Source organism: Leucopleurus acutus (genome assembly GCF_964270905.1).
Source record: "Leucopleurus acutus genome assembly, chromosome: 13".
NCBI classification, from domain to species: domain Eukaryota; kingdom Metazoa; phylum Chordata; class Mammalia; order Artiodactyla; family Delphinidae; genus Leucopleurus; species Leucopleurus acutus.
Window position 1 is genome coordinate 73,898,551 of NC_139155.1, and position 14,605 is coordinate 73,913,155.

General features: G+C 43.9%; 1 protein-coding gene across 1 annotated transcript; it reads left to right on the top strand.

Moving 5' to 3' along the window:
• Window positions 1-379: 379 nt before the first annotated feature.
• Window positions 380-8,825, top strand: PLA2G1B (phospholipase A2 group IB; the record flags this gene model as incomplete). The annotated part of the gene is made up of 4 exons (XM_082853750.1): window positions 380-418; window positions 3,174-3,333; window positions 3,821-3,948; window positions 8,701-8,825. The coding sequence occupies exons 1-4, from the start codon at window positions 385-387 to the stop codon at window positions 8,823-8,825; spliced, it is 447 nt and encodes a 148-aa protein (XP_082709876.1). The 5' UTR covers window positions 380-384.
• Between the last annotated feature and the right edge of the window lie 5,780 nt (window positions 8,826-14,605).

Genomic DNA, 14,605 nt, shown 5'->3' on the forward strand with positions numbered 1-14,605 from the left:
GGGTTGACAGCTTTGCCACACACACACACACACACACACACACACACACATACACACACACACACACACACACACACAAATGATGAAGCTGGGCTGAGTGCAAAGGGGTGGGTGTGAGGGTCAAGATTCCAAGATGTGCACCTCCAGAAATAATCCCTTTCGTTCAAAAGCACTGATGACAAATATGTACACTACTTCCAATGCCCCCCAGCTGCCAGGGCTTGCTTGTTGTTCAGGATTATTTCTGGAACAGACAGACTCAAGGCCAACCCAGAGTCAACAGGGAGCAAAGCAAACACTACAGTCTTATCTTGGGGCGGTGGGGCAGCTATAAGAAGGGAGGCCATAATGACATCAGTCTCTTGTACACCAACTGACAACAGGATGAAACTCTTCGTGTTGGCTGCTCTGCTCACAGGTAGGCGAGTCCCCCCAGCTCCACCCCTTCCTTAGCTAAGATCTGTCTCCTCTGCAATGGGGGCCACAGGTCACAAGGCTGACCAGACCTGGAGTCTTTTTCAGGTGGGGCTCACGTGGGACTTAAGAGGTCCCATACTGGGGTCCCCTCAAATCCCCCCCGCAGCTGGCACCCTTTCAACCTTCAGGTCTGAACTCAGATGACCCATCTCAGAAAGGCTTACCCCTTCCATCCAAGCTAAGAGAGCCCCCTCTCCTTTCCCCCTACCATATGGCCTCAGTATTAGGTCTTCTCAGCACCTGTCTTTGCCTGCAGTGTGTCTGTTGTTGATTCATTTCTTTCTTTATCCCACACCCACACCTAAGCATGGGCTCCATGGGAGCAGGAATAGTGCTGTTTGCACTATTTATTGAATGAACTAATAGAATCAGAATTCCCTAGAATTCAAATCCCACCCCATTCAGCCATTGTTCATTCATTCACTCAACATCTATGGTATTACAGCCTCTAAGGCATCAGGCTCAGGGTTGAGACTGGGGACTCAGAGATGAACGAGCCACGCTTCCCGTCCAAGGAGCACGCACGCCCGCACACACACAGGAGCAGTAGCTTTGTGCAGGTCTGGCCTCTGCAAAGAGCAGAGCTGGCTGGATCAGAGAGAAAGTGGAGGGAAGTAGAAGGGGGTGTCTGGAGATGGGCCAAGGTAGCCAGGCCACTCCCGTCTGAGCAGGCTCCAGCCTCTGCTCCTGGACACAGCCTCTGTGGGCTGCCACCGTGGAGGCTGCTCTTGGGGGAGAACGACAAGCTGCTGCCCTTCCTTCACCCTGGAGCTTAAGCACATGGCGCGGCTACAGTGTCCACAGCAGATCAAGCACAGGAAGGGCCTGGTATGGGGCAAAGAGATGACACTGATGGCCGATTGGACAGTATCCCCAAATCATTTAGTGCCATCTTCTCTTTAGGGCACCAAATTTCACAGGCAGGGCTCTACACAGGAGGTAAAGAGATCCTGCTTCCAAGTTGGCTGTTCCAAGCCTTGTGCTTGATTTGGGCAAACACTCAGTTAGAGGCTGACTTGGAAAACTTACTTAATAGATAATTATTGAGTATGTACTATGTGCCAGGCACTTTAAAAAATTCACATATTGGGACTTCTCTGGTGGCGCAGTGGTTAAGAATCTGCCTGCCAATGCAGGGGACATGGGTTTGAGCTCTGGTCCGGGAAGATCCCACATGCTGCGGAACAACTAAGCCAAATAAGTAAGTAAATAAATAATTACTTTTAAAAAAATCACATATTGATGATTTCATTCATGTAACTCTTCATATATTTATTGAGTGCTTCCTTTGTGTCAGGCCCTGGGGAATAAAATCCATGAGGTCTGTCCTTGAGGAGTTTATGGTCCTATGAGAGGGAGGCATTAAATAGAGGGATACAGATTGTTCGAGGTACTATAAAGAACATGAAGAAAAGTGGTAGCAGAGAAGCCACTGAGCTTGGGTGGTCAAAGCGCCTCTTTGAAGAGGTAGCATTTAAACCAAGATGTTCCAGCCTTTTGAAAAGTGAGCTGACCAGTGTGCCGGGCAGAGGGAAGAGGAGGTGCGTGGGTCCCGGGGCAGAAAAGAGGTTGTCCTGTTTCCTGTTGAGAACAGAGGCCACACAGGCCTCTCACTGTTCCTTACATTCCTGCCCCCCCAACCCTGTCATTCCCCCACCCAACCCTCTGTTTAGATTCCCCTGCCCTACACCAATTTTTCCACCTTCTAAAATAATATCTGATTTCCTTATTTATTACTTTTATTGCTTATTGTTTTTCTCCCCAACTAGGACATAAACTCAATGAGGTTATAGATTTTTTAATTTGCTCAATGATGTATCTCCAGCTCCCAGGACAGTGACTAGCTCATAGTAGGTGCTCAATAAATATTTGCTGGATAAATAACAGGGATAGTTTTAAACTATCATATGTTCACACCAAAACTAGTACACAAATGTTCATAGCAGCATTATTCATAATAGCCAAGGACCTCTCTGGCGGTCCAGTGGTTAAGACTCCGTGCTTGCAATGCTGGGGGCACGGGTTCGATCCCTGGTTGGGGAGCTAAGATCCCAAAAGCTGCGTGGTGTGGCCAAAAATAAATAAACATAATAGCCAAAAAGTAGAAACAACCCAAATGTCCATCAAGTGATGAATAGCTAAAAAAAAAGTGGTCTATCTATACAGTGTAACATTATTCAGCCATAAAATGGAATGAAGTACTGATACATGTTATAACAAGGATGAACCTCAAATCGTTATGTGAAGTGAAAGAAGCCAGTCACAAAAGGCCATATATTGTATGATTCCATTTATACAAAGCGTTCAGCATAGGGAAATCCATAGAAACTGAAAGCAGATTAGTGGTTGCCAGAAGGGAGGGGGGAAAGGGGAGCGATTGTTAATGGGTACTGGGTATTCTTTTGGGGGTGATGAAAATGTTCTGGAATTAGTAGGGATGGTTGCACAACTCTGTGAATATTAAAAACCACTGAATTGTATACTTTGGTTAAAATGGTGAGTTTTATGTTTTGTGAGCTGTTAAGAAAATTCCTATTCACTTTACCAGGTTCCTGTATCCAGCTCTTTTCAGGGTAGGCAGCTGGCCGGGGTCACGGGGACGGCGCGGGGTCTGAGAGAGCAAGCAGGCGGTGGGGTCCCTGGGGCGCCGGCAGCCAACCAGGACGTATTCGAACTCTGACTGTGTCTTCCTGTAGTGGGCGCTGCCCAGAGCGCCATCAGCCCGCGGGCGTTATGGCAGTTCCGCGGCATGATCAAGTGCACGATCCCCGGCAGTGACCCCTTGCTGGATTTCAACGACTACGGCTGCTATTGTGGCCTGGGTGGATCAGGGACCCCTGTGGATGAACTGGACACGTGAGTTGATCTGCCGGGAGAGTATCCCTGGGATGGGGGGAGGGCACAAGCCAAAGATCTCACGAGGCACAGAAAGGAGATTTGCCTATTTGCTGAAGATAACACACGTTCACCTCATATAAACAAGCCTGAATCCAATGCTCTCCTCTGTCGGGGATGGAAAGCGGAAAGTCGGGGATGTAAAGTAGTGGGTGCTGCTGCCCTCTAGTGGCAGGACTTTGCAACACAAAACATCACTGCAAGGGTTCAATCTTCTGAAGTGGTGAAACCCTCACTGCATCTTCAGAATATAGGCTTGTACTGTATTCCTGAAACCACTTTAAAATCGCCTTCAGTAAACTTGAGAAAATGACTTAATTTTTCAAGGACCAGTACCTCTCAGAGCAGGTCAGCTAAAACATCCCCACCTGTTCCCGAGGGGGCACATTCAGGTAGACCTGCTGCCCTACCCCTGCTCCTGCCTCAGCTCTGTCTCTCCCCTCTCCAGGTGCTGCCAGACACACGACAACTGCTACAGAGAAGCCAAGAAACTAGACAGCTGTACATTCCTCTTGGACAATCCCTACACTGAAAGCTACTCATACTCGTGTTCTAACACTGAGATCACCTGCAACAGTAGGTTTACCCCCTTCTTGGCTCAAAGGCCCTCAGTAGGCATGGGGAGAAATAATTGTAATGATAGTCACCACTGATTGATCATTTTCTTGGTGCCGGGCAGTGTCTCCTTTAATCCTCGAAACAACCCTATGGGATAGGTACTATATATTATCCCCATTTTGCAGATGAGGAAACTGAGGCTCAGAAGGCTGAGCTAATTGCCCAAGGGCACACAGCCCATAAATGGTGGTGTTTTGTTTTGTTTTTTACATAATTTTTTTAAATTTATTTATTTATCGTTGGCTGCATTGGGTCTTCGTTGCTGTGCGCAGGCTTTCTCTAGTTGCGGCAAGTGGACGCTACTCTTCGTTGTGGTGCATGGGCTTCTCATTGCAGTGGCTTCTCTTGTTGCAGAGCACAGGCTCTAGGCACGCAGGCTTCAGTAGTTGTACCGCGCGGGCTCAGTAGTTGTGGCACGTAGGCTCAGTAATTGTGGCTCCCGGGCTCTAGAGAGCAGGGTCAGTAGTTGTGGCGCATGGGCTTAGTTGCTCTGCAGCATGTGGGATCTTCCTGGACCAGGGCTCGAACCCGTGTCCCCTGCATTGGCAGGCAGATTCTTAACCACTGCACCATCAGGGGAGCCCCGGTGTTTGGTTTTTGCACATAGGTCTATATGACTCCAAAACCTCTGCTTTTAACTGCCATGCCATACTGCTTCATTGTTTCATAAAAAGAGCTAAGAATTAGCACGTATCAGGTTTTCATCACATGCCAGGTACTAGGCAAGATGTGTATATGAGATAGGTTTTATTAAGCCCATTTTACAGTTTAGGAAGCTGAGGCTCAAAAATAGTCACTTGCCCCAAATCACACAACTTATGAGAGGTAGGGCCAGCATTTGAACTCAGTTGCTTCTGATTTTAAAGGCTCTGGTCTTAACCACTAAGTTATGCAGCGCTCATGGTGAAATGTATCACTTCATGAAGGCGGTTCTGAAAAGCAGACAATTCAGAGAGGTGTAGGGTATTGTCGTGTGAGACCAGCATTCTGAATTTTCATTGCCCTTCATTTTGCACTCACATATACATCCCACTTTTTAAAAAACGTACCAACAACACTGGAATAACCATAATCCAACTCCCCAAGGGCCAAGAAAAAAATTACCTGGCATCTCATCATCCTAAGAAATAAATGGTTTCATGCTTCTCTGTTCCTTTTCACCCTTATCTTTGGAATAAGGCTTATGTCATTTTAACTTGGCTAGGCATGTGCCCATCACAAGTCCTTTGCTTCTTCTGCATGAAACACTCCCCACCAGATATCTGATTGAGTCACTCCCTCTTTCTAGATCTTTCTTCAGATGTTGTTTTCTCAGTGAGGTCTTCCCTCAACATGTTCTTTTATTTGTTTTTTGGCCGGGCGCCACGCCCGACCAGGGTTCGAACCCAGGCCCCCTGCAATGGAAGCTCGGGGTTCTAACCACTGGACAGCCAGAGAATTCCCTCAATGTGTTCTTTTAAATTGCAAACACATTCCCTCCATCTCTCCAGCATTATCGTTTTTCTCTCTGCTTTATTTTCTCCACAGAATTTCTGAATGGCTGATACATTTATGTTATTTCTTCATTTGCTATCTCTCCAATAGAAAGTAGGATTCACAGGGACAGGGATGGTTGTCTGTTTTCTTCATTGCTGTATCCCCAGAATCTAGAGCAGAGTTTGGCATCCTGCTGGATGTAAATGTTTGATGAATGCACAGTCTAGATACAATCTTTCATTCTGCGTTTTCTCCCTTATCACCATGTTGTTGTTTATTTTTTTTGGCGGTATGCGGACCTCTCCCTGTTGTGGCCTCTCCCGTTGCGGAGCACAGGCTCCGGACGCGCAGGCCCAGCGGCCATGGCTCACAGGCCCAGCCGCTCCGTGGCATGTGGGATCTTCCCGGACCGGGGCACGAACCCGTGTCCCCTGCATCGGCACGCGGACTCTCAACCACTGCGCCACCAGGGAAGCCCCCCTTATCACCATGTTATGACCATGTTTCCATACTGTTTCATAGTCTTCGTTGTTACTTCTTTCATCACTACATAAAGTAGCTTAATTTGCTTACACAGTCTCCTGGTAACAGAGATTTAGGTTGTGCTCCACTTCAGAAAGCCAAATATATGGGAAATCATATTTTTGCACAGCAACTTGATCAGCAAGAGTTTCTTTCTATGGATTCTGGACTCCTTTACGAAGTTGATAAAAGCTATAGACACTCTCCCCAGGAGAAATATACACACACATTATTTTGCAAATATTTTTGCAAATAATTATTTTTAACTGCAACTGCCTTCTCCCCCCAAAAGCAGGTCAAGAAGCCTGCAGCAGATGTTTATTCACATGATTAACAATAACTTGCTACATACACACTATTATATATAAAATAGACAACAAGGACCTACTGTACAGCACAGGGAACTATATTCAATATCTTGTAATAACCTATAACGGAAAATAATCTGAAAAAGAATATATACATGTATAACTGAATCACTTTTGCTGTACACCTGAAGCTAACACAACATTGTAAATCAACTATACTTCAATAAAAAAATTAAAAGAAAAAAACAATAACTCACTAAATAATTATTTCATTATGCACACTTCATAATCTCGTTAAGCACTAATTTATGCTTTAATGGAGTGGGTGAGGAAAACATTCATGATTTTTAAGAGAAAGGAGCAGAGAGAAACAAAACCTTAATAAGATTATTGAAGGTAAGCAGATATACATAATTAAATTATGGATAATAAAGCTGAAATTTATTTTATTTTTTTGCATTTTTTTAACATCTTTATTGGGGTATAATTGCTTTACAATGTTGTGTTAATTTCTGCTGTATAACAAAGTGAATCAGCTATATGTATACATATATCCCCATATCCCCTCCCTCTTGCATCTCCCTCCTACCCTCCCTATCCCAACCCCTCTAGGTGGTCACAGAGCACTGAGTTGATCTCCCCGTGCTTTGCAGCTGCTTCCCACTAGCTCTCTGTTTTACATTTGGTAGTGTGTATATGTCCATGCCACTCTCTCACTTCGTCCCAGCTTACCCTTCCCCCTCCCCGTGTCCTCAAGTCCATTCTCTACATCTGCGTCTTTATTCCTGTCCTGCCCCTAGGTTCTTCAGGACCCTTTTCTTTTTTTTTTTAAGATTCTATATATATGTGTTAGCATATGGTATTTGTTTTTCTCTTTCTGAGTGACTTCACTCTGTATGGCAGACTCTAGGTCCATCCACCTCACTACAAATAACTCAATTTCGTTTCTTTTTATGGCTAATATTCCATTGTATGTATGTGCCACATCTTCTTTACCCATTCATCTGTCGGTGGACACTTAGGTTGCTTCCATGTCCTGGCTATTGTAAATAGTGCTGCAATGAACATTGTGGTACATGTCTCTTTTTGAATTATGGTTTTCTCAGGGTATATCCCCAGTAATGGGATTTCTGGGTCACATGGTAGTTCTATTTTTAGTTTTTTAAGGAACCTCCATACTGTTCTCCATAGTGGCTGTATCAATTTACATTCCCACCAACAGTGCAAGAATGTCCCCCTTTCTCCACACCCTCTCCAGCATTTATTCTTTGTAGATTTTTTGATGATGGGCATTCTGATTGGTGTGAGGTGATACCTCATTGTAGTTTTGATTTGCATTTCTCTAATGATTGGTGATGTTGAGCATCCTTTCATGTGTTTTTTGGCAATCTGTATATCTTCTGTGGAGAAATGTCTATTTAGGTCTTCTGCCCGTTTTTGGATTGGGTTGTTTATTTTTTTGATATTGAGCTGCATGTGCTGCTTGTATATTTTGGAGATTAATCCTTTGTCAGTTGCTTCATTTGCAAATATTTTCTCCCATTCTGAGGATTGTCTTTTCGTCTGTTTATAGTTTCCTTTGCTGTGCAAAAGCTTTTAAGTTTCATTAGGTCCCATTTGTTTATTTTGGTTTTTATTTCCATGAAATGTATTTTAAATGTTATTTTTGTTGTTTCTTTTGGTTACAAAAGTAAACAAGGTCAAAGTAATGTAATTTCAAATTCTACAGTAATGTATGTCATGGAAAGAAGAAGGCACCTATAATCCTAATACCCAAGATAACCAGTTAGATGTATTGCCCTTCAAATTTTTTTGGCATATACTATGTATTCTTTCCCTTTAATAAAATATCATGGAAACATTTCCACATACAGACATAATTATTTTAAATGTCTATATAATATTGTATTTTAAGGACATTCTGTAATTTTTAAAATATGCACTTTAGAGAAATTGGCTTATGAAACTTCACTAAGTTGAAATGTACAATACTTTGCTGCCTTGAGTATATGTCATAGTATTTTCCATATGGTTTGCTATTGCTTGCCTATGTTATCAGAGTTCTGTGGTTATATGGGTTTTAAAAGCAGTGAGTACATTTAGAGGTGTGAAATAGACAGAACTTTCCAAAAAGCAGCTATCACACCTAGAATCACCAGATAAAACAGGCTGCCCAGTTAAATTTGATTTTCAGATAGACAAGAAATGATTTTTTTAGTCTGTGTCCCAAATATTACATTCATTGTTGATCTGAAATTCCAGTATTTTTATTTGCTTTATCTGTCAACCCTAAATTTGCACCAATGGAATGGCCACCAGATCATTTCAGTTAATTCTTCTTGCCCCTGGATTGTACAAAGCATGAACTGCCTTGGCTCAGTCCTCTGTTCTTGCCCTTTTCCAGGCAAAAACAATGCCTGTGAGGCCTTCATCTGCAACTGTGACCGCACTGCTGCCATCTGCTTCTCAAAGGTCCCATACAACAAGAAGCACAAGAACCTGGACACCAAGAAGTACTGTAAGGGCTGAGTATCGTCCCAGGAAATTGTGATTCCCTACCTGCCCCATGGCTTTCACCTTACACCATGCCCTCCAATAAAGTACCTTGTTGAAAGTCCTCCCATTTGGAGATTCTTTTATTCTCTATCTACTGAACACGACTAAATCACTTCCTGGTCCTTTGTGAGCATCATTCCTTCTAGCCTTGGTAGTTGAATTAGAGGGATATTTCTAGGAAGTACCATGAGACTTTAATAATGATTAACAACCACTGATAATTTACTCTGTGCCAGAACTGTGTGTCTCTAAATTTCCTGGACAGCCCTATAAGATTATTTATTTATTTATTTATTTATTTTTGGCTCTGTTGGGTCTTCATTGCTGCGCACGGGCGTTCTCTAGTTGCAGTGAGCACGGGCTACTCAACGTTGCAGTGCGCAGGCCTCTCATTGTGGTGGCTTCTCTTGTTGCAGAGTGTGGGCTCTAGGCATGTGGGCTTTAGTAGTTGTGGCACGTGGGCTCAGTAATTGTGGCTCACAGGCTCTAGGGTACAGACTCAGTAGTTGTGGTACACGGGCTTAGCTGCTCCAAGGCATATGGGATCTTCCCGGACCAGGGCTCGAACCCGTGTCCCCTGTCTTGGCAGGTGGATTCTTAACCACTGCGCCACCAGGGAAGTCCAGCCCTGTAAGATTTAGACACTATTAGCAAATCCTATTTTTCTAAGCTGAACTTCAATACGCCAGGTCACTTGCCCACCAAGATTCATCTAGTAAGTAGCAAAGAAGGGATCTGAACCCAGCAAGTCCAACAGAACACACGCTCTTAACCATGACCCTGCCCTGCCTGAAGTGGTGGGCTCCTCAGTTTGAGCCAAATATCACCCCCTTATTTCTCTGCCTCCATTTCCAACTGCGTTAAACATTTTTTCCTATAACTCCTTTCTAAACCCTTCAAAGCCTTCATCACACTCTACAGCTGATTTTTACACTGTAGTCATGAAATATAATTAACAATAACAACTTCTACATCTTGAGCACCTACCACATATCACTGTGCTAAGGGCTTTCCGTGTCTCATCTCAGTAAGCATTCAAACCAGCTCTGTGAGATCGATGTTATTGCCCCCATTTTATGGATGAGGAACTAAAAACTCAGAGAAGTCACTTGCCTGAGATCACACAAATGGCAGAGTCAGGATTTGACCAGATCTGTCTGCTTGGCAATGCCTGAGTTCTTAACCACTAAGTCACTTGGCCAAGTTTCTCTACAAAGGTTTATGACTGCACTGGCACTGAAATTCACCAGAAAGAGTGGGGAGGGGCACAGAGGGAACTGAATTGGAAAAGCAAAGAGATGAGAAAGGATGATGTGGACTATGAGAAGCCATCACTGAGCAGTTTTAAACCACTGGAGGCTGCTGGGTGTATGGTGGGCAGCAAAAGAGTGTGTGCAGATTTGTCTTTTGGCCCAGTTTCTCCTTCATTTCATTCATCCATTCAATGAATATTTATTGAATACTCTCTCTGGGCCAGACACAGTACAAAATGCTGAGGACACAATGTATTTGGGACTGGCCTGAAGACAATGATTTATTGTTAGTAGCTGCCTTCAGTTTAGTCTTCTCTGAAACTTTTTTTTTCTTGCTGTCAAACTGGCATATGCTACATAACATATGCTATGCTCTATGCTCCAGACTGTGCCAAACATTTTGCACAATTACCTCATCATCCTCACAACAGCTCTATAGTATATACCTCCCCATTTTACAGATGAGCAAACTGGCTCAAAAAGGCAAGTGATTTGTCAAAGGCCACCCTCTCATAGATGGGATAGCTGATATTGGAACCCAAACCTGGATAATTTAGAGGGAAAGTGCCATCACACCATGAATTTGCTGAAGGCAGAATGAGGTGTCTTAATCACTTTTGTATCCCTATCCGCCTGGTACTGTCCTTGATACATGCGGCAGTCAATAAATAATTGCTGAATGAAGTGTTGGTCATTAGCTCTCAGGACCTTTTTGCAGGCAAGAACGGGACTATTGTCAAATGCAAATTCATCAAACCTAGGTAGAATGGCTTTCTATACATACTGTGCTACAGTATGATTGCAAGGGATACACAATTAAGTTAGACCTGGCCTCAGCCTTCAAAGAACTGTAAAGGTTATAAACGTCTTTCTTCTATGAAAGGCAACTGCAAGCCCCTGTTTAGATGGAAGAAAAATAAGTTTCTTTTTCTTTTTTTTGGTTGCGTTGGGTCTTAGTTGTGGCATGCAAGCTCTTAGCTGCGGCATGCATGTGGGATCTAGTACTGGGCCAGGGGTCAAACCCGGGCCCCTTGCATTGGGAGCCCTCAGAGTCTTAACCACTGCGCCACCAGGGAAGTCCTGAAAAATAAGATTTTAGGGAACTGTTGCTTATTCCTATTTTTTTCGGTTGATAAACAACAAATAGAGAAAAGAGTCACCCAAGTACTCCAACTGGGCTCTAAAAATATCCTCTGACGTAAAAACCTACCTCTTTTTATCATCCCAAGTGTTGGGGAAGAGAGAACTAATTCCTTTAACGATCTTTAAAGAGCATCTGCGGGGTGCTCACTACAGGAAACGGAATACGGGAAACACTTGTACAGTAGCTGGACCGAGAGTAACACAATGTCTGGATTACGTACATCCCAGAAGCCACAGCATCTTCACAGTGCTTAGCACATCACACACGCTCATTAAATAATTGTTCAACGAAGGTAGAGCGTCGCGCAACGATTTTCCGCAGGCGAGGAAAAACCGCGTTGCCGTATTTACCTTTTCGGGTCACGTGACCGTGCGCGCCCAATCCTGTCAATCCGTTGGCCACACCCCAGGGACGGAGAATTATGGAGTAGGAAATGTGATTGGGTATCTTTTGGGCACGTGGCTCTCGGTTCCTCTTTTCTATTGGTGAACAGCGGCCCAGTCCCCAGCCTACCTCCGCGCCTCCCAGACTCAGGCCCCACCCCTCTCGCGCTCGGTAGGAGGCGGGGTGGGGGGGGGGAGGAGGAGAGTCAGCGCAGGCGCAGTGGTTGGCGTCCTCGGAAGGTGGGAGGCGTTGCGCCCTTCAGAATCCGGCAGGGAGGACGGAGTGGGAGAGTCAAGTGTGAAAAGACGGTGACCTCCTGTGCGTGTGACGTTGGGGTCAACTTTCTTACCGTGCGCGTCCCTCTCTGGGTCTCTCATTCCCTGCACACACGCACCTCTTCCCCCAGCTCCCTCTACTAGTTTCCGGCTGGTAACTCCTCCGTTTCATTCATCCTGGGGAGGCACCGAGGGGACCAGGAAAGTGGGGTGCAGGAAATCAAAATGGGGCGAAAAGGAGGAATGGCCAAGGAGAGAAGCGAGTAAATTTCGGACGAGCCAAAGGCCTCTGGGGCGTCCCAAGTTCTCACTTGAGTCCCCACCCCCTTCAAGAGAAAAAGAAAAGGTGAAGGAATTTGCAGTTCTGACCATGTTTTTGCTTTTGCTGTTGCCTCCGTTTGGAATGATCTCCCTCTCCCCGCTTGGTGATTGCCTATTCATATTTTAGGACCCAACTGGGGTCACTCTGAAAGTTTCTTGAGCCTTGCCCTTCTTCCTTCTCAAAGTACAGTTGCTTAGTTACCCCACCGAATTTCGAGAACATTCAAAAGAGAGAGCGAGTTCAAAACTGGACTGGCTTTGATTACTGGCCTGGTCACTTTAGGTGACCTTGGGCAAGTTACATAAGGTCTGTGAGCTTCAGGATCCTCATCTTTCCAAAGAAGTAACAGTGCGTGGATCTTAGGGTTGTGGGAATAAGGTGAGTAAATGCGTTGTAAAATGCTTCCTACAGTGCTTGTTGTAAATGTTCAATAAATACTGTTTCCGAAATAGAAGGAAGGATACTCTTTTTTTAACTTTTTGAATGAAAGAGCCTTTAAATTCTATAGTGCTTTACAATTTTCAAAAGTTTCATACACGATTTCATATAATCCCATCATAACCCCCCACCCCTATATTGCCCATCCCCCCTTCCCTCTCCCTACTGGTAACCACTCATTTCTCCTCTATATCTGCGAGTCTGCTTCTTTATTGACTAGTTTGTTGTATTTTTTAGATTCCACATATAAGTGATATCATACAGTATTTGTCTTTCTCTGACTTATTTCACTTAGCATAATGCCCTCCAAGTTCATCCACGTTGCTGCAAATGGCAAAATTTTGTTCTTTTTTACGGCTGAGTAGTATTCCATTGTATATTTATACCACATCTTCTTTATCCATTCATCTGTTGATGGACACAGGTTGCTTCCATACCTTGGCAATTGTAAATAATGCTGCTGTGAACATTGGGGTGCATGTATCTTTTCGAATTAGTGCTTTTGTTTCTTTCCCATATACACTCAGGAGTGGAATTGCTGGGTCATATGGTAGTTCTATTTTTAGTTTTTTGAGAAATCTCCATACTGTTTTCCACAGTGGCTGCACCAATTTACATTCCCACCAGTAGTATAGGAGGCTTCTGTTTTCTGGAAGAATATGCTTTATTTTCTTTAGAAAGGCTTTATTACATCAAGCAAAGCTTGGCTTTTGTAATTTTTTTTTTTTAAAAGACAAACAGGTACACAAAAAAGAAAAGTGGCTCTGGGGAAGATCCGAGTGAGTCTACTCTAAGGAATACTCAATAGGAGACAAAGGTTTGGCAGGTAGGATGGCTTCCCCTCCCACCCTCCTCCCATACTCTAGTGATAATGGCTGATATCTGCTTACTCTGTCAGGCACTGTGCTGTGAGCTACACATGCATCATTACCTTGTTTAGTCTTTGTAACCACTCAATTGGGTAGCTCCTATTATCCTCATTTGTAGAGACTGAAGCTTAGATAAAACAACTTGCCCAAGTTCACCTAACTACTAAGTAGCAAGACAGGGTTGGAAATCCAAGTCTGTCTATTTTCTAAAACTTTCAGTGCCGTGCTATATTCCTTTTCTATTAAATCGAGAAAAAAAAACATTCTGCTTTCTTGGATGAGTTTAATTATTTTTTTTCTTCATGAAGTGGAATTGATCTCTTTTGTGACAGAAATTACGGAAACAATCTGGATCTCAGAGCACCATCTTGAATCTCAACAAGAATAATATATCTGGAATTAACTATTATAGCTGGTGGCAACCTTTGCTATTCCTCAGAGCAAGGTGACCAACTCATCTTTGTTTTAGCACTTCAAGTCCTACATCCGGAAAACCCCTCAGTACTGGGCAATCTGGGATGGCTGGTCACCCTACCTAGGAGTGTCGAATTTCCTATCCGTCCTGACTTTGATCCTCTCAGGAAATGTTTGGCATTCACTGAAGACTGACCTTTATGCATGTCTAAGCATCTCATGTGGGATTAACTCATTAAGTGAGCTAACATGTTGTAAAATACTTTGCACAATGCTTGGGATATAGTATGCTCAACAAATGCTATTATTTTATTTCTTATTATTTATTTTTTGGCTGCACCACACAGCACATGGGATCTTAGTTCCCCGACCAGTGATGGAACCCGTGCCCCCTTGCTGTGGAAGCGCGGAGTGTTAACCACTGGACCACCAGGGTAGTCCCAACAAATGCTGTTATTTAAGGGAGAACTGAGAGGATATTCAATTTATGACAGCATGAAAGAAGGAATATGAGTTAGTGGGAAGGAGATTCGAGTATTCTGTACTTGTTTGCCTTCATGACTTGTACTTACTAAAACTGTGATAGCAGAGCAGTTGTGGAAGCAACAAGGAAGGATATGACTGAAAGTCACAGCCAAAGCTGGGCTTATGCAG